This window comes from Felis catus, chromosome D1 (genome assembly GCF_018350175.1).
Source record: "Felis catus isolate Fca126 chromosome D1, F.catus_Fca126_mat1.0, whole genome shotgun sequence".
Classification (NCBI taxonomy): domain Eukaryota; kingdom Metazoa; phylum Chordata; class Mammalia; order Carnivora; family Felidae; genus Felis; species Felis catus.
Window position 1 is genome coordinate 16073734 of NC_058377.1, and position 27914 is coordinate 16101647.

General features: G+C 42.8%; 1 protein-coding gene across 1 annotated transcript in view; it reads left to right on the forward strand.

The window, feature by feature from the left end:
• The window catches only part of KMT2A (lysine methyltransferase 2A), an 84392-nt gene that overhangs the window by 9161 nt on the left and 47317 nt on the right, over window positions 1-27914 (forward strand). Inside the window, 4 exon segments of the mRNA XM_011286446.4 lie at window positions 18714-18783; window positions 21455-24108; window positions 25658-25835; window positions 26709-26943. Coding sequence (XP_011284748.3) covers window positions 18714-18783; window positions 21455-24108; window positions 25658-25835; window positions 26709-26943 — 3137 coding nt within the window.

Sequence of the window (27914 nt, forward strand, 5' to 3'; positions counted from 1 at the left end):
TCGTGGGTTCGAGCCCCGTGTCGGGCTCTGTGCTGACAGTGCGGAGCCTGGAGCCTGCTTGGAATTCTGTGTCTCCCTCTCTCTCTGCCCGTCGCCCGTTCATGCTCTGTCTCTCTCTCTCTCTCTCTCTCTCTCTCTCTCTCTCTCTCTCTCCCCTTCAAAAATAAATAAGCACATTAAAAAAAATTAACAAAAAAAAAAAAGGTTTGCTGAAATACCGAGTACACCCCATCGTCTACAGCTGGAGAAACTGAAGCACAGACAAGCTAAATGGTTTCCCGAAGTCATATGGCGAGGAGGCAACAGAGCTAGAGTTCACATCTAAACCTGTGTCCATCAGAAGGCTCAGTCGTGCTCTCTCTGTTGCTGGCGTCCCCTCTTTGCTCTCCGTACCCCATCCAGTTAGTTTCGTGAGGCTTGTCCGTGATACCATTGCGGCGTTTCTTTAATCTGTCCCCGCCATTCTGTTTTTACCATCCTACTTTACATTTCCATTACCTTCGCGTGGATTAGTACCATAATCTCGTAGCTGGTCTCCCTGCCTTCCTTTTCACTATAGGCAGCGTTGCCAGTGGTTTTCTTAAATATACATCTGATTATGTCACTTTATTCCTAAAACCCTTTGCCTCCTCACTGAATATAAAATAAGATTTAAAATTCTCAGTCCTTTATGGCCTACATTTCTACGTTTTAAACATTATCTCCTGAAACACACATTCTCACTTCTATGCTTCGACCATCTTGAGATGTTCTCTGTGGTCTGTCTGCACTTGGCTTTATACTTTTGCTAACGCTTCTCTTTTGCCTTAAAGTCTTTCCCATCTTGCCCTGCCTCTGGCTTATTTTTCTTTCATGGCTCAGCTCCGATCCCCAGATCCCACCTCTTCCAAGAAGCTTTGACAAATGTCACTACTAGTGGAAACTCAACTTCTCCTTTCCTCTTTTCTTACTGTACTTAATACCACCCTTAAAGAATCTACTCCAGGTTGCTTTATGTTGTAAATACTTTTGATTGTGTCTGTCTTTCGCCCGTTAGACTGTGATTTGCTTAAGACTTGACCATTTCCAAGTCACCGTTTAGGTTTCGTATTGTTTATAGTGGTGACTTTCCATATAGAAAGTGGTCCGTGAATGTCTGTTGAATGGAAAATTTGGTACACACACAACTTTTAGGAATACTTTGCCAGGACAGTATGACATAAGGTGTTACATTGTACAAGACTTATTAATAAGCAGGATAATTGTGAGTAATTTTTTCAAAGTAGGAAGCTAACTTAAGTGTGGCAGAGGAACGTTGAAGAGCCATCAAAGATCATTTCTGTAAAAGTACCAGGTGGGGGGTGCCTGGGTGGCTCAGTCGGTTGAGCCTCTGACTTCGGCTCAGGTCACGATCTCGTGGTTTATGGGTTCGGGCCCCACGTCGGGCTCTGTGCTGACAGCTCAGAGCCTGGAGCCTGCTTCGGATTCTGGGTCTCCCTCTCTCTTCCCCTCCCCCCTCATGCTCTGTCCCTCTCTCTGTCCTTCAAAAATAAATAAACATCAAAAAAAAAAAAAAAGTACCAGGTGGGGCTTTACAAGTGATGTTGAGGTATCCTGACATGATGCTGTCATCTTTTGTATAGATAATGCCAGTGCTGACCATCCCCTCACTTGAGTGTTGTTTCCGTTTCTAGGTTCCTCAACTTAAAGGGGATGAGGAGACGTTGGAGGCGGTTCTGAGGAGACTCAAAAGATGATTATATGATTGGAAGTCAGTCCTGTGAGGAAAGGTTGGGAGAATGAAAGGTTAAGAGGCAACTCAATAACTCTTCAAAAGACACGAAGGGGTCTGTTATTAGGAATGGTAACCAGTTCTTTTCCAACTCAGTGGATACTAGAGTAAGAGAAAAATAGGTTTAAACTGAAGCAAAGGGTAGATACGTAAAGAACTCGTTACTAATGACGTTTGTCATTATAGTGACGATGAAAGAGATAACCAGAATAGCGTTATGATCTTCTGTGGAGGTGAATTTTTAAAGTACGGTCCTGCCTGTATATGTATAAGATGACCTCTCAAGCTACCTTCTCATTCTGTGAATCAATAAGTGTATTTTTATTCAGATCTTAGAGGATCTAAATAAATAAATAAAGCATGGATCATGTTTTAGACTTCTTAATGTTCCCCCAGGGGTCCTGGGGCCTCACTGGCTCCCTGAGTATTTGACTTGAATCGTCAATTTGTGGCAATAATTAACTTTCAGTAGTCAGCTCCAGAGAAATGTCTTTATGCAATGATGTTATAGTGGTTTTATAGGTGAATAAGACTTCAGTAAATGGAGCTAAGAGAGAAATCTTAACATCCAGAGAAACTGGGGGAAAACAGTAGGTGCGGTCTCAATATAGGAAACAAGTGTTTGTAGCTTTTATGTCCGTTTTCAGTTGTAGTTTCAAGAGACTTGCTGCAGAATAGCCCTTGGTAAGGTTTCCACTGCTTGTGGACCTATTCTAACGAGTGCTTTGTAAATCCTTTCCTGTCTAATACAAGTTTGCTTCATGCGAATGAGGATTACAAAGGCTTCTGACCCTTGGTTTTTGAGGCTGCGTGGAGGGCTTGCATCACTCAGAATGAAACCTTTTTAGATATGTTGGGTTGCAGAAAGCATTTCCTGTACAGTCAGAGTGAAAACTGTGAATTGGGATTATTCATATAGATTACAAGAGTCTGGGCAGAACCGATATTTGCGCCAGCTCCTTTTCCTCCCAATTCTTAGTTCCAAAATCTTCATTGTTTTACTGAAGCTTTAGGACTTTGAATTTAGTCCTGGAATTGTATATAAATTCCTTCTTTGAGGTGAAGTGGTCACGAGATTTATTTAAGGTTATATACATATAATGAGGTTTCTAAGTTGCAGATAGTAAATGCTGTCTACTCTTAACCAGACAGTCTCAGTAAATGACTGGAGGTCAGAGATGTAGCTGGCTTCTTGCGGGAATTCTGCAAGGTGGCAAAGTGAGGGCACTTTGGACTCCCTAGTTGTAAAATCGGGTGTCACTGAAGAAATTCAGGGAGTTGGAAATAGAAGAGATTCTTACTTTTTCTGGAACTTCTCATTGCTAGTCCTACAGGTATAAATTCAGAAAGCAAGCGATTATGAACGCAAAGAATAATTCTCATGATCCTTTATTCTACTTGAGAGACTCTAGAGGTGGAGTAATAATAAAAAAAAATACCGGGGACTTTTTTTTTTTTTTTTTTTTGAATAGGTTAATGCCACAGAATGTAGGCTTCTCAGAATGTGATGGCAAACTTCCAAATATGATGTGGTAGTCAGAGGAGAGTCAGTTGGTTTTTCAAGATACGAAGAACACGAAACTTCCCAGCTCCTATATTGAACATTAATTCCTGAAAAATATTAGGTCAAAATGATGTTGGCTGACTCGGTGGCTTTGTGGTTTTGCCAAGGAGAATGTTGACACTTTTGACATCTAACTTCATGTTGCTCCTTCAGAAAACTGACTTTACCGAATGATAAACCCTGTTTACCTTCAGAGAGAAGGAAGTGAAAACCTCGTGTTACTGTAGTTGCTATTGGTCATTCAACAGTGCGTCTATCTTCCCAGAAGGAAGGATGCACCCTGACTTTTGTACCAAGATATGACCAACAAGCTGGAAGAAAAAAAGCTGCAGTTTTATGGTAGAAACTTGTAATTGAATGAGCGTATAACTCAGAATGAAGTTAACTACTTAAAGTTGGCATATGGGGGACCCAAACCTCTTGGAATAAAAAGAACCATCTCTGAAAACAATGTTGGTGTTTGTTTGCTTAATTTTTCTAGCCTATTCAAAGGGATCTGGTCATGTTGTGGTACTTTCCTTTTAGAGAAGAATAAACCCTGTGAATGATGATGATTAACTTCATTTCTACAGTATATCAGGCTTATTTATTTCTTCTGCTTCAGACTTGGAACCTAGGAGTCCGGAAATGTACCTTTCTTGATCAGTTTTGGTTTGGTTTTTTAAGATCCTGCAAAATCATTTGGGACATTGCCAAGAATCTGTCTAGCTTACCATCTGATGTAGTGTGTTCATTTGCTGTGTTTCTTTTCTTCTTCTCTTTTTCTCCTCTTCTTTCTTTCCCTTCCCTTCCCTTCCCTTCCCTTCCCTTCCCTTCCCTTCCCTTCCCTTCCCTTCCCTTCCCTTCCCTTCCCTCCTTCCTTCCTTCCTTCCTTCCTTCCCCTTCCCTTTCCTTCCTTCCTTCCTTCCTTCCTTCCTTCCTTCCTTCCTTCCTTCCTTCCTTTCCCTTCCCTTCCCTTCCCTTCCCCTTCCCCTTCCCCTTCCCCTTCCCCTTCCCCTTCCCCTTCCCCTTCCTTCCTTCCTTCCTTCCTTCCTTCCTTCCTTCCTTCCTTCCTCTTCCCTTCCCTTCCCTTCCCTTCCCTTCCCTTCCCTTCCCTTCCCTTCCCTTCCCTTTCCTAAGACCAGTGAGCCACTTTATGAGTACCTCTTTCTGAAGCAGGATGGGTGGAGTTCACCCGCTCATTTGCTCGGCTGTTTTGAGCATCTTTGCTTCTTGCTCTTGTTGACATGGAATGAGGATGAAGGGTGCTACTTCTTTTGTTTTAAGTTTATTTATTTGGAGAGAGAGTGCGCGAGGGGGAAGGAAGGGCAGAAAGAGAGAAAGGGAGAATCCCAAGCAGGCTCCATCCACGCTGTCAGCACGGAGCCTGACGCAGGGCTCAAACTCAAGAACGGCGAGACCATGACCTGAGCTGAAATCAAGAGTCGGACAGTTAACCAACTGACTGAGCCACCTAGGCGCCCCGGGGGTGCCACTTCTTTCTCTAATTACAAAGTGGGTAATATTTCTTACGTAGGTGACAGTTGCTAGGTAGAATTGATTAAATATTTGAAAACTGAATTTCATTCTTCCGTGGGTGAAAATTTCACCAACTACCGTTATTGAAGAAGAGTTGGCTTTACACTCTTCAATCCTAGGTGACTTTCTTACGTTAACATTTCTCAACATCGGGCAGAGATCATACTTAAAACAGTTTAAGTCTCTTCCTGTCTGTTGTATATTAAAATAACCACTCTTCTCTTTAATGTACCAGTAACCAGAGAGAATTTGGCTTCGGCCATACCTCTGCCGATCTGTTGACAAGACTGTGATATTAGTTCAATAACTGCGCACACTTCTTGACTAGCTGGATTTCAAAACCATCTCGGCTTAGGAAGTTTGTCTGTTAATGTCTTGACTATGCCTGAGTATACTATACTTCTCCCTTCTTGTAGAATCAACCAGCATTATTGCCACGTTCCAGTTTTTGGAAATGAGTTACAGATGTCACTATATTTTCTTCTATTATAAATGATGAAAAAGTACTCGCAAAGAGGCTCATCTTCCCCCTAAGTGGTATTCATAAATGAAATGTAGCACTCTACACAGTAAGAAATGGAGAGATTGGAAAATCTTATTTGTTTGTTTGTTTATTTTTGAGAGAGAGAGAGAGAGAGAGCACAAGTGGGGCAGAGAAGGAGAGGCCGAGAGAGGAGAGAGTGGTGGGGTGGGGAGGGTGATCCCAAATAGGCTCCCAACCGTCAGTGGTCAGTGTGGAGCCCCACGTGGGGCTCGAACTCACAAACTGTGAGATCATGACCTGAGCTGAAATCAGGAGTTGGACACTTAACTGACTGAGCCACCCAGGCGCGCCCCTCTAATTCATTTTTCAAAAAACCTCTTTTATGTACCAGACAGATGACCGAGTGTTGGCATTAGCATTGAACAAGTCTCTTCTCCCCTGGAACTTGTTATCTGACCTCTTTTTATGGAGCTCTGCTTAAAATATCGCATGAGTATAAGTACTAAAGTTATAATACTTTGTAAGGTTAACTTTGGAAATTGGCCATTTGAAGGTTGAAACTCCCAAAACTAATATTAACAGAATTGTTCGTGGGAGCAGTTTGAGTAGTAGTCTTCGTTTACTAATTTACTGATTCTTGAATCAGCTATGCCAAGTGTAATATATGGATTGAGGTATTTTACATAGTCTCAAGGTCTTTAATTGTTTTTCCCTTCCTGGTAAAAGGGAACTTAAGTACTACCACATCCTCTGGCACCTTCTACAAAGTACCACTCTGTTCTTGCACTCCAGATTCCATCCCTCTTTTCTCCTCAGGGTTGTGTCTGCATTGGCAGTTTTTCTCACCTCTATCTGGACTGGTCTCAAAGCATATAAAACTCTCTCTCTCTCTCTCTCTCTCTCTCTCTCTCTCTCTCTCTTTTAAGATCTGATTCATTTATTTGCTTTAAGTAAATTCTATGCCCAACATGAGGCTCCAACTTAACGATGCCAAGATGGAGAGTCGCGTGCTCTAGTGACTGAGCCAGCCCGGTGCCCCTAACTGTCTTAATATAATCCTTATTAAAAAAACAAACAAACCCTTGACCCCCACATGCCTCCTCCAGCAACTACCCCATTCTCTGTTCCCTCTTACAGCAAAACTCCTTGAAGGTGCCGTGTGTCATTGCAGTCTGCACTTCCTCACCTCTCCCTCCTCCTCAGCCACTGCAGCTGGGTTCTTCTCCCCATGCTTCTACTGAAATAGCTCTTATCCAGTCCTCAAGGAGCCCACTCTTGCCAGATTGAATAGATAATTCTTGGTCCTCATCCTGTTAAACCTCTGGGCGGTACTGAATTGGCTGACCACTCCCTTCTTGAAACACTTTTCTTGGATTCTGTAACACTGCACTCACCTCTTTTTTTTTTTTTTTTAATGTTTGTTTATTTTTGAGAGAGACAGAGCGTGAGCAAGGGGACGGGCAGAGAGAGAGAGAGGGAGACACAGAATCCAAAGCAGGTTCCAGGCTCGGAGCTGTCAGCACAGAGCCCGACACCAGGCTCGAACTCGTGAACCTCCAGATCATGACCTGAGCCGAAGTCGGATGTTTAACGGACTTAGCCACCCGGGCACCCTCACCTGCCCTCTTCTTAACTCACTGGTTGTTTACAGTATCCTGTATGGCTTCCCTCTTCTGCTTAACTTTCCTGAATGTTGGGGTCATCTAGGGGGCAAACTTTGGCTACCTTCTCTGTCTACACCGTCTCTTCCAGGCCTCGTCTACATGCCCAAGGACTATTAAATCTTTGTCTCTTATTCTTACTACTTCTTGGAGTCCCAGGGTTATTTGGCATTTCCATTTGGATAATAATAATAATAGAAGTAGTTAGCATTTACTGAATGTTTATTATGGGCCAGGCAGTATTCTGAGTACTTTACATGGATTATGTTACCTAATCTTCTCCACCATCCTCCACGGTGGCCTCTATTACTACTACCAGGCAAGAAGACAGGTGTGCATTGAAGCCCTTGGGGGTGTAATAGATATCTTACACTTAACACAGCCAAAAAGTCTCAGTTTTGTCCTTTTCTGTGTTTTGGAATAACTCAGGCCTAAAACTAAAAAGGTACCTTGGATTTCTCTCTCTTATTCATATCCCCAATCACCCATCAGCACATTCTTTCTGTCTGACCTCCAAAATGCCCTAAATCCCACTTTTCCTCAATTCTACCACCCAAACCCCAGACTTCTTATAATCTTTTGGCTGGACTACTCTGTCATCTCCTTGCTTGCCTTTTCTCCCCCCAACCTTTTTTTAAAAAAAGATTTCATTATTAAGTAATCTCTACACACAATGTGGGGCTTGAACTCACGACCCTGAGATTAAGAGTCACAGGCTCCACGTACTGAGCCAGCCAGGCACGTCTCCTTGCTTGTGTTCTTATCTCACTGCAGGTCGTTCTTCACACAGCAACTATGTGCTCCAAGTGTAAATTAGTCAAGTCTTATTATTCCCTGTCTTTAAACCTGTCAGTGACTCTGCCCTCACCGTCCATCTCCCCCCCCCCCCCCCCCCACCCTGCTAGAATAAGTCCAGGTGCCCTGTTGGGGCCATCCAAACCACACAGGCTCTGGCCTCTTGTCAACTCTGCTTCTCTGGTAACATCTCTTCTCATTCTCACTCATTCTGCTGCAGAGCCATGCTGGCTTTTTCGTCTGCCACACATGCATGCTTATTGCTGTCTCTGGGGCTTTGCACTTCCTATAAAGCAAGAGTACTGCCCTGCCTAGATCTTTGATTTTATTAAAAACCATTTTTTACGTTTATTTTTGAGAGAGAGAGACGGTGTGAGCGGGGATGTGGCAGAGAGAGAGAGCGAGGGGGACAGAGGACCCAGATAGCAGGCTCTGTGCTGACAGCAGAGAGCCCAATGTGGGGCTCAAACTCATGAACCGTGAGATCATGACCTGAGCCCAAGCAGGACGTTTAACCGACTGAGCCACCCAGGTGCCCCTCCACCTAGTTTGTATGTCTGTCTTTGTCTCATCATTTAGGGCTAAACCGGGGTTCAGCAAGTTTTCTTCTGCAAAGGGCCAGATGGTCTCTGTTGTTTAACACTTCTGCTGCCGTAGCGCAAAAATAAAAAAATGAATGAGCATGGCCGTGTTCCAATAAAACTTTATTTATGTACACTGAAATTTGAATTCCATATAATTTTAATGTGTACAAAATATTCCTTTTTTATTTTTTAATGATTATTTTTATTTATTTTGAGGGAGGGAGAACGAGAGCAGGAAGGGGAAGGGAGAAAGAGAATCCCAAGCAGGCCCCTCACTGACTGCCCAGAGCCCGACGCAGGGCTTGAACTCATGAACAGCGAGATCATGACCTGAGCCGAAATCAAGAGTCATAGGCTTAACCAACTGAGCTACCCAGGTGCTCCCAAAATATTCTTCTTTGATTTCTTTTCAACCATTTAAAAATATTAAAAACCATTCTTAGCTCATGGACTGAACAAAAACAGGTGGCAGACCAGATTTAGCAAGTGACCCATAGTTTGCCAACCCTTGGTGAAGCATCACTTTAGAGCAGCCTTTCCTGACCCCAGGAAATAACCCCCACAGTGAACTCCCATCATCCTATTGCCTTTGTCTCTTTATTTATTTGTTGTATGTTTATTTTCTGTCTCCACCAGATCGTAACCTCATGGGGCAGGAATTTTGTCAGTTTATCTTTAGAGTCTCATACAGTGCCTGGCAGTTCTCAGTAAATACTTGCTGAGTGAATGAATGCCAAGCATATTTAAATCGTGGCTGTAGACTGCTATCTGGTCTCTATTTATTCAGTCTCTGTCCTATTCTGTGTGTGTGTGTGTGTGTGTGTGTGTGTGTGTGTGCGCGCGCGCGCACCTCTTCCAGGGTAAACTTCAAACAGAGCCCTGGCTTTTCTGCATTTGAGAACCGATGGTAGCTCCCTGCTGCTTATTGGACCAGCTCTGACCATACCATCCCAGATTTAACAAGGTTCTGTTACTTCATTTGTCTTTTATCTTGGCCCTGCTGTGGCTACCCCTTTGCAACCAAATCAGTTTCTACTAATTCCTGCATCTGGTTTTTTTCTCCATTATTCTGCCCTCCCATTTATTCTTAATTAGCCATTGTCCATGATTTATGTGCCTCAGAGCTGTGTTCTTCAAAACTGCTGTAGGTTTTGAGCCTCTTTGAAAGCTGGAGAAACCTGTCGTGTTTCTCATCTGACAGATGCCCATATAAACCAATTTTTGCCTGTCGTCTCAGAGAAGTTTCTCTCCTTACTCCTGCCCATAAACTTTTTTGCAACTAAATCCTTGCTTAACCCCTTTCCTAGAAGAAGAGAATTTCCATCCCTTGTGCTTTGTGTTCGTTCCCTCCCAGTGCTGATGCCTCCTTCTCCCAGTGCCTTTTCCATTTATTACCGCTTTGCTTTTGAGGATTTTCAGCTTCTCTTCTGCTGCTGTGTTCCCCCTTTGGCATCTAAACATATTCCACTCAAGAACTAATCCTCCAGGGGCTCCTGGGTGGCCCAATGGGTTGAGTGTCTGACTTCGGCTCAGATCACGATCTCACTGTTTGTGGGTTTGAGTCCCGCGTCAGACTCTGTGCTGACAGCGCGGAGCCTGCTTCAGATTCTGTCTTCCTCTCTCTCTCTGCCCCTCGCCTGCTCATGCTCTCTTTCTCTCAAAAATAAACATTAAAAAAAAAAAATTCCTCCCAAGCTAGTCTTTCCCTATCTCTCAACTAGTCTGTACTCATTTCCATTTTGTCACTTTTTTTTTTTTAATGTTTTACTTATTTTTGAGAGAGAGACAGAGTGCAAGCTGGGGAGGGCAGAGAGAGAGAGGGAGACACAGAGTCTGAAGCAGGCTCCAGGCCCTGAGCTGTCAGCACAGAGCCCGATGCGGGGCTTGAACTCACGAACTGTGAGCCAAGCCATGCCCTTCCCCCCCCCCCCCCCCCCCCGCCCCTTTTGTCACTTTCTAATCACACCTCTACCCGTTGCGGTTCGTTTCCTCTAACGCTGCATTCAAGTCAGCTGTGCTAAGGTTAGAGATGTCTTCCCAGTTTTGTTACCCTACTGTACAAGTTTCAGTCCTTCCCCAACTTCCACTTGACCATCCCTTGCTATGTATTCCTTCCCTTGACTGTTGTGTACCTTTCCACGCATGACCTTCCTCTTGGCCCTTCCATCTCCATCTCCTTCCTTGGCTTCCCCTTCACCTTTGTGTTAAATGTGGATATTCTGTAGACATCTGCCTTTGCCTGTCCTCTTCTCTTGGGTGTTCTCTCTTTGGGTGATTCCATTTATACATAAAGGTTCAGAATTTATAAATACATTCTGTGAAAATAAATATATTCACGGACTCAGTTGTGCTTTCTCCAGATCATTATCCTATCTTACAACTTGGATGGACATTTCAAATTCAAATGTCTGAAGTGATCTCCCTTCCCACCTCTATAAACCTTTCTTCTTCCTTGTATTCCCAATCTTGGTAAATACCGCCACAAACTAATCAACCCAAGCCAAACACTCTCCAGTCTTTACTGATTCTCTCCATTTCCTTAACCCTTCCTATCAAAACTTTGTCCATTTTGCCTCCTGTCTGCGGAATCTGTCCTTTTCCTTCAACCCCCAATGCTGCTGCGGTCATTTTATAGCTGTTTCTCCTGCCTATGGTTTTAAAGGCAGTCTCTACGTACCCACTGCTGTCATAGTGATCTTTTGAAAATATCAATCTGATTCATGCTTCTCTGCTGCCTGAAAGCATCACTGATCAGTTACAGCCTTCAGGATGAGGTCTGCACTTCCCTGAAGATAAACTTCAAACTCATGAAGTCATTCAACACCTTTTAAGATCTGCCTATGCCTTTTTCTCCCCTTCGATTTCTGACACCCCTTTCCCACATCAGCTAGGGCCCCCTCAGCCATTCTAAACTGTAATTTCACTCCATGCCATGGTCTTTGTACTTCTGTGGCTTTGTATGTACTCCTCTCTGCCTGCAATATCTCTCCCTGACCCTGACTTCTCATCCTTCAAAAGTTTTCATCCTTTTTGTAATGCCTTTCCTGACTCTTTCTCCTTGATTGGGTTCGTCTTTCTCTTGTGCTTCCATATTCTTTCCATTAGCAGGCAACACACTTGTATTCCATTAATTTAATCATCTATTCTTAACAGGCTAGCAGGTCCTGGAAAGCAGAAGCTGTTTTTTATCTTTATGAGCTGTCTTCAGGGTTCCTGAGTGGCTCAGTTAAGTGTCCAACTCTTTCTTGGCTTTGGCTCAGGTCATGATCTCACGGTTTTGTGGGTTCGAGCCCTGCATCCGGCTCTGTGCTGGCAGCACAGAGCCTGCTTGGGATTTTCTGTTTCCCTCTTTCTATCCCTCTGCGACTCACACTGTCTCTGTCTCAAAATCAATAAAATTAAAAAAAAAATAAGGGGGGCACCTGGGTGGCTCAGTTGGTTAAGCCTCTGACTTTGGCTCAGGTCATGGTCATAATCTCACGGTTCGTGGGTTCAAGCCCCAAGTCAGGCTCTGCATTGGTGGTGCAGAGCCTTCTTGGGATTCTCTCTCTCTACCTCTATCTCTCTCTGCTCTTTCCTCATTTGCACTCTCTCTCTCAAAATAAATAAACTTTAAAAAATTCTTAAAAAAGGAAAAAGGAAATATATGAGCTGTCTTCATCCCTTAACCCGGAAAGGGGCTCACATATTTAAATGAATGAATGGTTGAATAGATGAATGAATTGCTTTCCTCTGTCCTGCTAGCTTGAGGACATTCTCCCTATGCATTCTTTCTTTGTTTTTCTAATGTTTATTTATTTTGAGAGAGAAAGTGGGGGAGGGGCAGAGAATCCCAAGGAGGCTCTACAGCTGTCAGTAGAGAGCCTGATGCAGGGCAGAACTCATGAACTGTGAGATCATAACCTGAGCAGAAACCAAGAGTCGGATGCTTAACCAACTGAGCCACCCAGGCATCCCTCCCTATGCATTCTTCTTTAATTTTTTTAAGTTTATTTTTGAAAAGAGAGCAAGCATGAGTGGGGGCGGGGCAGAGAGAGAGAGGGAGGGAGGATCCGGGCTCCACCCTGACAGCAGAGAGCCCACTGTGGAGCTCGAACTCCATGAACCATGAGATCATGGCCTGAGCCAAGGTCAGATGCTTAACCGACTAAGCCACCCTGGTGCCCCTCTCCCTGTGCATTTTTAAAAGGAAGAATCATATTGTTTAATTCTTTGGATTCCACCAGTATGTTCTATTACAGTGCTATTACCACAGTAGCTACTCAGTGTTCTATAAACAATTGCGTTTCTTTTATTTTCATTTTACATTTATGGAGTGCCAAGTTTGTGCCAGATACAGAAAAAATACAAAAATGAATAAGTACACTGTCCTTATCCTCAAAGAGCGAACACGCTAGAAAAGAAAACAAACAGGGAACATTTTTAAAAAATCCCTTATGCTAATTAAATACTAGCGATTATGTATACATGTCTTTAAAATGCCACATCAGGACCTTGGTGTTTTAGAGTTTGTTGCAGGAGACACAGAGGGAAATATCCCAGCAGAAGTGACAGCTCACTGGAATAAACTCCTAAAGGAACAGTGTTAAGTGTTAGCGTTAAATTTTTTTAATGTTTATTTATTTTGAGAGAGACAGAGTGTGAGCAGGGGTGGGGCAGAGAGAGAGGGAGACACAGAATCTGAAGCAGGCTCCAGGCTCTGAGCCGTCAGCACAGAGCCCAACTTGGGGCTCCAACCCGTGAGCGAGATCATGACCTGAGCCAACCTGAGGTCTGACGCTCAGGTCTGACCTGAGTCGGACGCTCAACCGACTGAGCCACCCAGGTGCCCCGAATGTTACTCTTTTTTAACTAGAACTGAAATACACCGTATGCTTCTTGTATGTGTCTTCACCTTCTTGAGTTGTTCTTCTTAATTGTCTTAGTCCTCCTGTGGCCTCCTCATATGGTGAAGCCAATATATGACGATACCAACAGTCAGAAGCTTCACATTTCAAAGAATTTGGAACGGTTATGGTATTGGGGTGATTTTTGATGCTGTCTGTGGTTATTGATGTTAATCTTCAGTTGATTCATTGATGAACCTTTGTAGTTGAAGAAGTTTGATTATTCAGACTCTTGAGACTAAAATTTTGAAGGCCCAATGAGAAGATACTATTGCCAAGGGGCATGTCTGAGAAACCTACCACTTAATTCAAATTGTGATCTGAAGGGAGGAGTCTCTTGCTAGAAAAGAAGGGTGTGAGCAGACTCATCTTAGACCTTAGTCTTCTGAGGCTAGAAGAGGTTGAGCTCGTTTATTTAATGGAGAAGTTTTCAAAGTAGCTTTGGAACCTCCACCTTAGCCTGGGGAGGTGAACTCCAGGTGAGTATTTTGCCCTGACAATGGTAAATTGGGAAGAATTTAAGGGAGGAACCAAAAACCTACGTATTTTATTTAGTTGAGGGTGGGGAGGAAAGGCGTTGAGGTCGACCAGTTGAAAGTTTATCAGATCACTGGTGTTACTGGGAACCGTGTCACATCTAATCACTGCAGATGGTTTAGGTCGATTACCTAAACTCTGATCGCTAATGCTGGAGTGGTGCCTGGTTACAGTACTGAGGGATGGAGATATATATTGCTGTCTTTTGGAAGGATTTTGAAATTTGTTGACTATTTCTCTATGAACCAAATACTAATATATAAGAGGAAGAATGAACTATTCCAAGATGTCAGCCAACTTTTATTCCAGAATATGATTTTCATGGTATTTTATCCTTCCCTGGCATTGGTTTTTGAAAGCAAGAGTGACATTGTGAACCTGCCTGTCTGCCTTTAGATACTTCATGGGATCAGGAATCGTGTCTTAATTATCTTTGCATCTAGAGCAGATAGCATATAAAATGGCAGGCGTATAGATGGTTTTTGAATGAATGAACAGGTAAAAGAAATAATACTTTGTTTGAAAAGTTGGCTTGGTAGTACACAACTCCTTGAGACACAGAATTTCATGTATTTTTCTCAAATGTCTTCATTATATTTTATATATAAACATTGTTATCTGAATACTTACTTTGGGTTCACTTAGGTTCTCGTATGGAGAAAAAATATTCTTACTGCTCTAGCACTTACAAATAAAACCAGACACAAAAGCTTTAAAATTCTTTCATTAAAATAAAAGCCGTCAGGGGCGCCCGGGTGGCTCAGTTGGTTGAGCGTCCGACTTCGGCTCAGGTCACGATCTCACGGTTCGTGGGTTCGAGCCCCGGGTCAGGCTCTGTGCTGACAGCTCAGAGCCTGGAGCCTGCTTCGGATTCTGTGTCTCCCTCTCTCTCTGCCCCTCCCTGGCTCACACTCTCTCTCTCAAAAATAAACAAACATTAAAAAAAAAATGTTTTAAATAATAAAAAATAAAACCCGTCAAATGTCAAAACATTTATGAGTTAAGTGGAATTTAGTAAAGGTATACCTGGTAATGGTATGCTGGAAGTTCTCAAATAACTGGTTACCTTCGAGTTAGGGGTATGGGTAATACAGACATTCTACACCGTTAACTATTTTTGCCATTAGGTTTCATTTAGGAAGTGACATTAGACAGCTCCATTGCATTCTTAATCACTGGAAGCTAAATATGATATCACAGTATTTTACGGTGCTCTACTTGGCAGGTGTGTTTCTATGTTTAGAGAAAAGAAAGTGTTAAAATCTTGGCAGTCTGGTCTCCAAGGACATCACTGTTCAGAAGGCATCGGTTTGATGACTCTTGCCTGGACTCTGTCTTGGAAGGCTGTGCTCATCAGGGAAAGCCATATTGAAAGGAAAAGTATGTGTGATGAATGGCCATTTGGGCCCCGTTCCCAGGAATACTTGACCATGTGTAGCATGGTGTCTCCTGTCGCCCGTCTCAGGACTGTCCGGGCTTACGATGCCACAGTGCCAAACGTGGAGTTAATTGCAGCTCCTTTTGTTGTCCTTTTTGTGTGTGTGTGTAGTCATTTTGCCTCAGCCTTTTGGTTTTTTAGACAAGTCTGAATCCTTGGGAAGCCAGCACTGTTACCTTGCCGGCTACATCTTCCAGGAAGCCCACGTGTTAAAGGGTGTGATGGGAGCAAGATGAGAGGGAGGCAGGAAGGGCTTGCGTTGAGCACCCTCCTGTAGTACTTCTTTCCCAGCGCTTTCTCGGCTTGGCGTCTCTCCTTTTTTTTTTTTAGAGCTCTCGGAATTGGAAGTTCAGAGTCAGAAGGCTAGGGCTCTTTAACATAACAATGATGGCTTTTGTTTTTGGCTTAACTGTCGGGATTATTTAAACAATGGGTAGTTATTTTTTTTAAGCAGGTTTGCAGAAGTCAACCTATATTTCAAGTGAAAAGAAAGTTCTTGGGTAGAAGTGTAGCCTTTTTTTCGACTACTCATTCTTTTCTCATTCCAACTACAAGATCACAAGGAAAGAGTTAACGCTTTCTGTCACGTTGGAAAGTACTTGCGAAATGTAGACATTGGCAGTTCGTTCAGTTACCGCTCGCTAGCTCAGTAGTACTCTGTTTTGGAGCCCACTGTGATTAGGAGTTTGTAGTTACATTTTGTGAAAAGTTTGAAATAGAGAAAAGTGACCCACTAAGATTGCTGATGGTGAACAGAGCAGTGTGGAGCTCTTCTAATTTTCAAGATTCATAATCTTTCATTACCTCACCTGTTGAATACTTCACCCCAGAGTTTATTATGGGCACAGTTGCTAGAACTCTCTCATGGCCACACTGGGAGCATAAAATCCAGGCATTTAGCATCGTTGTCCCCTGGTGAAGTGTTCGGAAATCTCCTGGTGTCTGACGTGTCTAGATTCACGTGTTTGTTCCATGAGGATGATGCAGGAAAAGAATGAGTAAAATCAAACTTTAAAGATCTGAAAAGAGTTAACTTTCATAGTAGTTGAAAGAATAGCTGGAGATGATTTACTTGGTTCCTTGAAATATCTATCATTTTAAATTGTAACTATTTTGGTAGGAAGTCTTTGTAACTACATGTATGATCTTGGGCAAGTCATTTGGCCCCTCAGAGCTTCAGTTTCTGAAACCACATCAAGAAGTACGGTATGGATGTCGCCTTATAGTTTTCTGAGTGCTTTTACATAAATTACATAATTGACATAAATTATTTCGTTTACTCCTTACAACACTTCAGTAAAATTAAATCGAAATACAAAAGTAGTAAGAGACTTGTCTAATATGTAGCCTGCAAGTGCGAGAACCAAGTCCTCGGTCAAGTCCTTCGTGCTCCTCAGTCGTGTCATGTGCTCACATGAGAGATTGGGCTGGCCCCCTTCTAAAATTCTAAGGTACTGTCGTTTATTTATTTTTTTATTTTTTATTTTAAAAAAATTTTTACAGCATTTGAGGCCACTTACCCTGGGCTGTTTTATTTGTCTGCTTTTTTTTTTTTTTTTTTTCTCATTGTACATTTTAGGATTAACTATTTTAAATGTCCTTTTTCTAGCCAAAAGTACACTTAAAAAATTAACAGGGGGCACTTGGGTGGCTCAGTCGGTTGAGCGTCTGACTCTTAATTTTTAATTTTCTTAGTTTTGGCTCAGGTCATGCTCTCATAGTTTTGTAGGTTCAGGTCTCCTTGGAATTCTCCCTCTCTTTGCCCCTCCCTAGCTCGCTCTGTCTCTGTCTCTCTCAAAATAAATAAATAAACTTAAAAAAAAAAAATTAACAGTATGGGGGCACCTGGCTGGTGTAGTCGGTAGAGGTAGAGTGTGAGACTCTTGGTTTCTGGGTCGTGAGTTTGAGCCCCACGTTGGGTGGAGAGATGACTTAAAAATAAAATCTTAAAGACATGAAGAGGTAGATTTATTCTCACTCATAAATGATATTCATGATGAAAACTTTAATTTAGTGATGAGAGAAGATACTGTAAAAAGCAGGCCTACTTTGTCCTTTTTAAATTTGGGTTTTACACGTTCTTGGAGTTACAGTGCCTTTCAGACAAATCTCTTTGAAGCGGACAATTTCAGGTTTTTCTTAAATAGTTAAATGCTTTAATAATGTTAACAACATCAGAACAAGCAACTTAGATTCTAAGAACCGTTTCTCAGTTGTATCGTGTGCAAAGCCTCGGACCCAAACATTGTGCTAGTCAAAGCATTCAGATTTAAGAGCTGAACCTGCTAATTTGTCTAAAAGGTTGTATGTATCTTTTCATAGCTTCCTGGTGAATAAGTGGTTAAACAGATTAGCACCTGACTGTAGCCTTAAACTAACTGGGGAAGCAACTTTGCAGAAAATCCAGATGTTGTCCATATGCATGTGGTCTTTGCTCTTGAGAGGAAAATCTGGGGGCTTTAATTGTTGGAACATAGCTTGGGGCTTGGCTTATCAGTATAAATTGGAGGTTCAAGAAAATCTGTCTTTCGATCTTTATTTTATTCTTGTTTTTTGTGGATTTTGTTTCTGGAATCTGAAGTTCTCTCTCTCGTCTCTCCTCCGGAAAGAACTCAGTTTCTGAGTCAGTGAATTTCTGTTCATCAGTTTGTTTAAATAGACCACCTTTCTTGAGAACTTGTCCGAAATAAGTTAAATCCTTAAGGATTTTTTTGAAAGGGCAGGTTGAAAATTAGAGGTAAGGGAAGTTTTTGCCTTTTGCCTTTCCCAGGAGTAACTGAGAATAAGATGCTTCCCTAAGTTATTCTTGAATGCATTTCATCCTGTGTGCGGTCAATTCATGATCCCTTTCACAAATGCTGCTGCCCACCATTAAGTCTCTTATCACAGGGCATTTTCAAACGATGCCATAAAATGCATGTTGAGAATCTTTGGATCTCAAATGTATAGAAATCACATCTAAATGTCAATTCCTGAGTTAAGGAACTGACAATTATGGCAATTTCAGTCTCTTCTATTAATATTTAGTAGACAAGAGATTATGGTATTGTTTATGTTATTCTTTATGTGTGTGTAGACTTAACTACTTGTTGAAAAGATTTGTTTGTTTTATTGGGGCTGTATATTTCTGCCATTGAACTGATTTGCTTACTTGAATTAAAGTCGTTCTTTAATTGTTTTGGGCTGTATCTACAGTTTGAAATTTAGGACCATCCCCTGTGTACTATGCACCAAAGGTGACGTTTCAATGCATTGTTCAAATACTACACAGCTCCTATTTGTCTGTAATGAAGCTGTATGACTGGGTCCATTTATTTCAATATCAGTTATTTTATATTATCCATATAAATGATAATGATTAATATATAGAGTCTGATTTTCCAAATTCATTTGTGTCTCCTCTGGGCATTTCTTTGGGATATGTTCACACTCATGTTTTTGTTTCTGATTTTAAAATAATTTTCCTTTGTTGTAGGATGAGCAGTTCTTAGGTTTTGGCTCAGATGAAGAAGTCCGAGTACGAAGTCCCACAAGGTCTCCTTCAGGTATGGCCAGTTAAGTGCTCGGTGCCTTTTGTTTATGAAAAAGACCGTGGCTTCCCCTTGCCTTCTTTGCATTTAAAGGATGATCTTAAATACCGGGGTTTTCTTTGTGCATCCTTGCCTTTCCCTCACACTGAGTAGGAGATGGCTTATGAGCTAGACCTCTTGACGGGGCTCTTTGTCAGGCCGCTTCTGCCTTACTCTTTATTATGCTTCCCTGTGGGAACCACTTGAGGCATGGGAGGCCGGGAGGGTTGATTTCCATGGGATGACTGAAAAACCTGGGAGTTGAATTGAAGGTAACCCTGAATGAGCATCCTCAGATTCTTGTGTTTTGAATGATAATTTGGCTATTTTTTACAGATGAAATTTGGTCTACTGTTGTCAAAGAAATAAAAACAAAATATTAGCGCTGTATGAAACTATTTTATGTGATCCTTCAAAGGCTGTATTAAAGTAAAATAGAAATGATATGGGGGTATCATTTTTATTTTTCCATAAATAAGTTTCCATTTATAAGCAATATTTGTCATTGTTCTCGCCAAGAAAATATCTAGAATGTCTTGAAATTCTAGACTTATGGCAGTTTCCTGAGAGACAATCCTCGGTGGAAATAACATGTAATGGCTTGCAGAATTCCATTCTGTATAGGAGAAGGCTATGAGTCTTTTGATGAAAAAAACATTCCCCATCTGTGCTGCCATTCTGACTTCTCGTTTGGTTTTCTTTGCTCTGATTTGGGTAGACAGTCTAGTTAAATGTGATGTTCTTAGGTGGTTTTGCTCTTTGACACTGACTTAGTTTGTCATGTGTGTTAGTTAGCATTTGAGTTTCATCTAAGACTCACCGTATGTGTGTCGTAATTTGTTTCAAACGCGTAAGTTGACAGTTTCTTTTTTCCCAAATGGTGGTAGTATGGCCATCCCAGCTGGGAGGAGTTACCCAGCAGTATCACGAGATCTGTGCTACTTACACCATAGCCATGTTCTCCTTAAGTTGCGATGAAATCTTAAAACTTCCTATAGGAACATGATTTTAGAGACCATCTGGTCGAACCCTTCCTCTATAGATGACAAAATGAGGTCCAGAAAATACACGACGCAGTTGCTCATAACCGACTTAGGACTCCTTCGTGTGTGTTGAGTTTTGTGGAAATCAGCAACAGGGCTGAGCTTCTCTCTGTTCTGGTTTTTCACTTGTTCATTTAAAAAAATTCTTTTTAAAAGTGGTTAGAAGAGGTTTTCAGAATCAATAAAGCCCTATGAGTGGCCAGGTTTAAGTCTACCATGATGATAAGGAATCTTGTGATAAACTTCTGGGTAGAAGTTTATTTTGTGAATTCACAACCATTTCTTAATGGTTCCCCCCCCCCCCCACTTGGCTATCAGTCTACCCTGAATATTGTCTTGTTTTTGTTTTTGTTTTAAACCATCTGAATATACTTCATTATTTAAGAAATGAAAACGTCTTTTTGTTGTTGTCCCCTAGTCCATTACTTTTGTTGTAATTAGTATATATGGAGAATACATTTGTGAATTCTTAATGTATTAAAAAAGGAAGTTGCAAGTTAATTGGTGAGAAAAAGCATTTATATTTAGAAAGCTCAACAGTGAGACCTTTGTTGATTTCTGTTCTGTTAGAAAGTTGGTCCTGTAGTCTCAAATGCTCATCATACTGGCCTGAATCTCTTTTGCTGCCTGTTAGGGGAGATTTTCGTTTCAGAAGAATGTTGTCATATAAAACATTGGAAAGTCACGAGGGAGGAAAAGATGTGATAGACCAGGAAACTCTTAATACATTTAGAAAATATAGGTATAAACAAAGCATTTTCGAAAACAGCCTTGTTTTCTCCCGTCTCTTGATAAGTGGCAAATTGAGCTGATTTATAAATTGGCGAATTCCTTTTAGTTAGAATAGAAGAAGTCTGATTTATGAAATTGTTGACTTATTTTTGACATCAACTCGAGTTAAATCTTTCTTGTCACTTGGGACGAACTACTTCAAGAACCTGTAAGTAGGGGAATAGATTAATGGACACATCATCATCTTCCTTCACTCATTAGTTCACATGCCGCTGAGTTCAGTGATCTTATTCTGATGTCTCCAGAATGAATATTTTCCCATCTAGTGAAGCTTTCTTAGTTTACTTTGACAAAACAGATTGCAAATGTAGGAAGCCGAGCTGCCCAGGTGTTTTCCCTACGGAAGTTATGCTATTGATTGAAGAGCTCCTTGTTCAAATTTATTAAAGCAAAAATTTCACTGAAAAGATGGGATGACTTTCTACAAACATGTTCTCAAATATTAATCTTAGAGGCTAGGACACGGAAAAGGTGGCAGATTTTTTTTTAAACCTTTTTTTTTTTTTTCAATTAAAAAAAACCTCCTTGCTCACCAGAAGTTGTAGGAAAATTCGTTTCGCATATTAATGAAAATCTCTTATCATTATCTTAGTTTTTCTGTCAAATGTTCTAGGTGGAATGTTATTTACTTGGTTTCTTTGAGGCAAGTTTTTGTTGGAAGGAAACTAAACCCAATTAAGGTGTTTTATTGACTCACTAGACCCCGCTAGAGGTCCGTACAAAATGACTTGTGCTAAAGTGTATTCAGCTTAGTAGCGACCTGAACCACAAAGCTAAATATATGCTCTCCATTGTTTAATTTTTATACACAGTTAAAACTAGCCCTCGAAAGCCTCGCGGGAGACCCAGAAGTGGCTCTGACCGGAATTCGGCTCTCCTCTCAGATCCGTCTGTGTTTTCCCCTCTAAATAAATCGGAGACCAAATCTGGAGATAAGATCAAGAAGAAAGATTCTAAAAGCATAGAAAAGAAGAGAGGAAGACCCCCCACCTTCCCTGGAGTAAAAATCAAAATAACACACGGAAAGGACATTTCAGAGCTACCAAAGGGAAGCAAAGAAGATAGCTTGAAAAAGATTAAACGGACACCTTCTGCTACATTTCAGCAAGCCACAAAGATTAAAAAATTAAGAGCAGGTAAACTCTCTCCTCTCAAGTCTAAGTTTAAGACAGGGAAGCTTCAAATAGGAAGGAAGGGGGTACAGATTGTCCGACGGCGAGGAAGGCCTCCATCCACCGAAAGGATAAAGACCCCTTCCGGCCTCCTCATTAACTCTGAACTGGAAAAGCCCCAGAAGGTCCGGAAGGACAAGGAAGGAACACCTCCACTCACAAAAGAAGATAAGACAGTAGTCAGACAAAGCCCTCGAAGGATTAAGCCGGTTAGGATTATTCCTTCTTCTAAAAGGACAGATGCGACAATTGCTAAGCAGCTCTTGCAGAGGGCGAAAAAGGGGGCTCAGAAGAAAATCGAGAAAGAAGCGGCCCAGCTGCAAGGCAGAAAGGTGAAGACACAGGTCAAGAACATTCGGCAGTTCATTATGCCTGTCGTCAGTGCCATCTCCTCGCGCATCATTAAAACCCCTCGGCGGTTCATAGAGGATGAGGATTATGACCCTCCAATTAAAATTGCCCGACTCGAGTCTACCCCGAACAGCAGATTCAGTGCCACGTCCTGTGGGTCTTCTGAAAAATCAAGCGCGGCTTCTCAGCACTCCTCTCAAATGTCTTCGGACTCCTCCCGATCCAGTAGCCCCAGCGTCGATACCTCCACAGATTCTCAGGCCTCGGAGGAGATCCAGGTACTTCCTGAAGAGCGGAGCGATACCCCCGAAGTCCACACCCCACTGCCTATTTCCCAGTCCCCAGAAAACGACAGCAACGACAGGAGGAGCAGAAGGTATTCCGTGTCCGAGAGGAGTTTCGGGTCGAGAGCAACGAAAAAACTGTCCACCCTGCAAAGTGCCCCCCAGCAGCAGCCCTCCTCCTCTCCGCCTCCGCCCCTGCTCACCCCACCCCCGCCGCTGCAGCCGGCCTCCAGCATCTCTGACCACACACCTTGGCTCATGCCTCCCACCATCCCCTTAGCGTCACCATTTTTGCCTGCTTCTGCCGCTCCCATGCAAGGGAAGCGAAAGTCGATCTTGCGAGAACCGACGTTTAGGTGGACCTCTTTAAAGCATTCTAGGTCAGAGCCACAGTACTTTTCCTCAGCAAAGTATGCCAAAGAAGGTCTTATTCGCAAACCCATATTTGATAATTTCCGACCCCCTCCGCTGACTCCTGAGGACGTGGGCTTCGCGTCGGGTTTCTCTCCATCTGGTACTGCTGCTTCAGCCCGATTGTTTTCACCACTCCACTCCGGAACAAGGTTCGATATGCACAAAAGGAGCCCTCTTCTGAGAGCTCCCAGATTTACTCCAAGCGAGGCTCACTCTAGAATCTTTGAGTCTGTAACCTTGCCTAGTAATCGGACTTCTGCTGGAACGTCTTCTTCAGGAGTGTCCAACAGAAAAAGGAAAAGGAAAGTCTTTAGTCCCATTCGATCTGAACCAAGATCTCCTTCTCACTCCATGAGGACAAGAAGCGGAAGGCTTAGCACTGCTGAGCTGTCACCTCTCACCCCGCCGTCTTCTGTCTCTTCCTCGTTAAGCATATCTGTTAGTCCTCTTGCCACTAGTGCCTTAAACCCAACTTTTACTTTTCCTTCTCATTCCCTGACTCAGTCTGGGGAGTCTGCGGAGAAAAGCCAGAGACCAAGGAAGCAGACTAGTGCTCCGGCAGAGCCCTTTTCATCCAGCAGCCCCTCTCCTCTCTTCCCTTGGTTTACCCCAGGCTCTCAGACTGAGAGAGGGAGAAATAAAGACAAGGCCCCCGAGGAGCTGTCCAAAGATCGAGATGCTGACAAGAGCGTGGAGAAGGACAAGAGTAGAGAGCGAGACCGGGAGAGAGAAAAAGAGAATAAGCGGGAGTCAAGGAAAGAGAAAAGGAAAAAGGGATCAGAGATTCAGAGTAGTTCTGCATTGTATCCTGTGAGTAGGGTTTCCAAAGAGAAGGCCGTTGGTGAAGATGTTGCCACTTCATCTTCCGCCAAAAAAGCAACAGGGCGGAAGAAGTCTTCGTCGCTTGATTCTGGGACTGATATGGCCTCCGTGACTCTTGGGGACACGACAGCTGTCAAAACCAAAATACTTCTAAAGAAGGGGAGAGGAAATCTGGAAAAAAACAACTTGGACCTCGGCCCAACTGCCCCATCCCTGGAGAAGGAGAAAACCCTCTGCCTTTCCACTCCTTCATCTAGCACTGTTAAACATTCCACTTCCTCCATAGGCTCCATGTTGGCTCAGGCAGACAAGCTTCCAATGACGGACAAGAGGGTTGCCAGCCTCCTAAAAAAGGCCAAAGCCCAGCTCTGCAAGATTGAGAAGAGTAAGAGTCTTAAACAAACTGACCAGCCCAAAGCACAGGTACTCTTTTCCATCTTGCCTGTTAAAAGTCAACAGCTCCTTCTATGAGCAAGTTTTAGGCGAAGGGTTTCCGTGACCTCTAGTTACGGGAATCAGGAGAAGGGCAGAGGAGGTGGGGGCATTCGCACTGGTCCTTCAAGGACTGGTAGGATTTTGATAGGTAGGAGATGAGAGGGGAGAACATTCTAAACAGAGGGCACTGTGTGGGTAGAGAGGCAGAAGTACGAAGAGCCGGACTGGTACACACGGGAAGGTGGTGAATTAAGACTGAAAGGCAGTTTGGGGCCACTTGACAGAATGCTGAGTTGTTTGTGCTCAATGGGTTTGGTGTAATGGAATCTGTGACTTAATTTTGAAGGTGCGTTTTTGTACTCAAATTGTTTTACTATTGTTTACTACAGAAAACGGGGGTGGGGGGATTCTCTTCCTCTGAGTACTGAGTGATTGGCGCAACAGATAATAGGGCGTTTGTGGAATACAAATGAGAAGCGCGTAGCCTTCGAGCTGTAGGATTCAGTTAGTTAATGTGATGACAAACAAATTTTACAGAGAACAGCATGATTAATTTTTTATGTTTTACTATTTTTTTCACAAAGTGAGCTTGGGCACCAGCCTTTTCAGAGAAAACCCACCGATCTTCAGGTTCTTTTTAAAAATTGCCATGTAGTAGGTACATATTTGTGCCAACCCACCAAGTTAGATTTAGACGGCCACACACTTAGGTTTTTCATGTTATTCAGCCAAGGGCCACATTGACGTTTAGCAATTTCATCAGTTGAGAGTTCTAGCGGGAACACGATGGGATTTGTTTCTGACACCGTGTGGGGTGGGTTTTGGTTGGCCTCCTAGTGATAGGAGCAGTGGCTCTTTAAAGTGCGAGACGTTTCTGTTTAGAGCTGTGGCCTTGTATCCGTACATTTGTAAGTTGTTCCCCCTACCCCTCTGTTGATCAGGGAAATGGAAGAAATAGTCTGTGATTGGATAAGCCTTGTTAACTGCAGACCAAACTTTTTGATAATATAGATTGGCAGCTTGAATTTTGATGGGAACTTTAAAGCAGTAGTATAATCGGGAATAAAAACTGAGTTCCTTTTTTTTTTTTAAAGTTTATGTATTCGTTTTTGAGAGAGAGAGAGAGAAAGCATGAGCAGGGGAGGGGCAGAGGGAGAGGAGAGAGAGGGACTTCCAAGCAGACTCTGTGCTGTCAGCTCAGAGCCTGACTCGGCTCGATCTCACAAACTGAGATCATGACCTGAGCTGAAATCAAGAGTCGGACGCTTAACCAACTGAGCCACCCAGGCATCCCTAGTTTCTGGGGTTTTTTGGCTTTTTGTTTTTTAAAGCCCCACCCCCTTTTTCTGCTGCCAGTTTTAGGATACGGAAGTAGTCGATTTCTGCTGATTGTCATGGCTTCTCAGCTGGGAATAACTAGGGTTGTATGTGTTGATTTTAGATTGTAATAAGCAAAACGAGTCTACCTTGGCTTCAGTTAATTACATTTTCAACATGTGTGGTTGCTGTTGTTTGTTTTGACATGCCTCTTACTCAGGGTCAAGAGAGTGATTCATCAGAGACCTCTGTGCGAGGACCCCGCATTAAACATGTCTGCAGAAGAGCTGCTGTTGCCCTTGGCCGAAAACGAGCTGTGTTTCCTGATGACATGCCCACCCTGAGTGCCTTACCATGGGAAGAACGAGAAAAGATTTTGTCTTCCATGGGGAATGACGGTAGGTCAGGGAATGCCGGCCTCAGAGTCTAAGCAGACATTTGATTTGTTTGCTGATCATTCTGGGGACGCCTAGTAGGCTCTTCGTAGCATTATGTGTTAGTCTGGGTTTCTCCAAAAAACAAAAGGCAAGGGTGCATTCAGTGGGTAAGGATTATACTAGAGAAAATGGCCCGAGAGAAAAAATAGGGAGGGAGCTGGGGAAGGCTGGGGGAACTATCAGACCGCTTTGCAAGTCTGATCCCTATGAAAGAGAAAGAAAGGGGAGGAGGGTTGGACAGAATCTTCCCAGACTGTTTTCCCAGAGAGTTTGGCAAGGCTGTCGAGGAGTCCTTGGGCAGAAGCGGACTGTCAGAGTAGTTATGTGTCTCCCAGGACCAGCCCGCCTCAGTGTCCCTGCCATGCTCGGTCACTACCTAAGAGAGACCCTCATGGTAAGTGTGGCCTCTGTGATGCACTGGATTTCAGAGCACAGCAGTTGGGGCCCTTGGTCACTTAGTTACATGCCCCGTGGTTGGAGGTCTGAGGGACATTCTCATGGTTGCATTTAGATGCTGGGTGACTGCTCATATAAAATGTAGAGGTTTAGAGAATCTTAGGAAGCACTCAGTTCATATTTAAGTTAGACTGTGTTGTGTTCTCAGTGTTTGGATTTCTGCTTTCATCAAGCTGTAAGGTATAGACATTTTTAAACATTTAAAGAATGATCTATGATGGGATATTTTTATTATGACACATTTCATTTTTGGAGTCCCAATTGAAATGAGGCTCGCGTGTATATAATAACATCTGTGGATTTTGAGGACCCCCCCACCTCTGCTCCCAAGAAGGAACTAGATACTCCCTGATAACTAACGCCCCGTTTCTTTAACAGACAAGTCATCAATTGCTGGCTCAGAAGATGCTGAACCTCTTGCTCCACCCATCAAACCAATTAAACCCGTTACCAGAAACAAGGCGCCTCAGGAACCTCCAGTAAAGAAAGGACGACGGTCCAGGCGGTGTGGGCAGTGTCCCGGCTGCCAGGTGCCTGAGGACTGTGGTGTTTGTACTAATTGCTTAGACAAGCCCAAGTTTGGTGGCCGAAATATAAAGAAGCAGTGCTGCAAGTGAGTGGGGGTCTTACTCGGAGGCGGTGGCCTCTCAGCCGTGAAGGTTGTGTGTTTATGCCTGGTTTGTGGCAGGGACGCAGCAGAAAACTGAATGTGGTGGTAATGAGTCCCCTTGAGGTGCAAGGTTAAGTTGCCCAGTTGGATTTTGTGACGTGGCTAGGTTTGGGGCTGCCCTTCAATAAGACATAGTCTGGGGCAGTGCTGTCCAGGAGAATGTCCCGCTGCAGTAGGAATGTTCTCGGCTTAGTTCAGTATGGTAGCCATTAGCCAAACGTGGCTGTAAAACCCTTGAAGTGTGGTTAGTATAACTCAGGAACTACATACTTAATTGCATTTCATGTTAATTAAATTTAAATAGCCACACGGGCTGACAAATTTATGGGGCACCTGGGCCGCTCTGTCGGTTAAGCGTCCGACTTTTGATCTCAGCTTGGGTCGTGATCTCAGGGCCGTGAGTTCAAGCCCTGTATTGGGCTCCACGCTGGGTGTGGAGCCTACTTAAAAAAAGAAGAGAAAAGAAAAAAACCCTGATAAATTATATGTTTATATTTTATATATTGTATAAATTATATATAGGTCACATATATATATGTAATATTTACATATACTCGATCTATCATTTATATATAATTTACATATATATTATAATATTATCTGTATAAATTTTCAGGTCAACTGAAATCACGGCATTCAGGAAATTGTGGTGATATGTTAGTATAAAACTCTTGGCTTTCTAACTCCTGGAATATTTTCATGCACATGGAATTTTTGATCTGAAAGTTTTGATTACTCGATCTTTTCCCCCTTGTTTTAGTCAGCTTATGGATGCACTTTCTGCTCTCTGGGATAATTTGTTTGAAGCGAATCGAGACATTTGCACAGACAGAAATGTTGGTGGCTGAGCATAAGGAGTATAGTGCCCAGACAAGGAGGAGATGTTAGCAGTAGGTATTTGCTGAATGAATGGC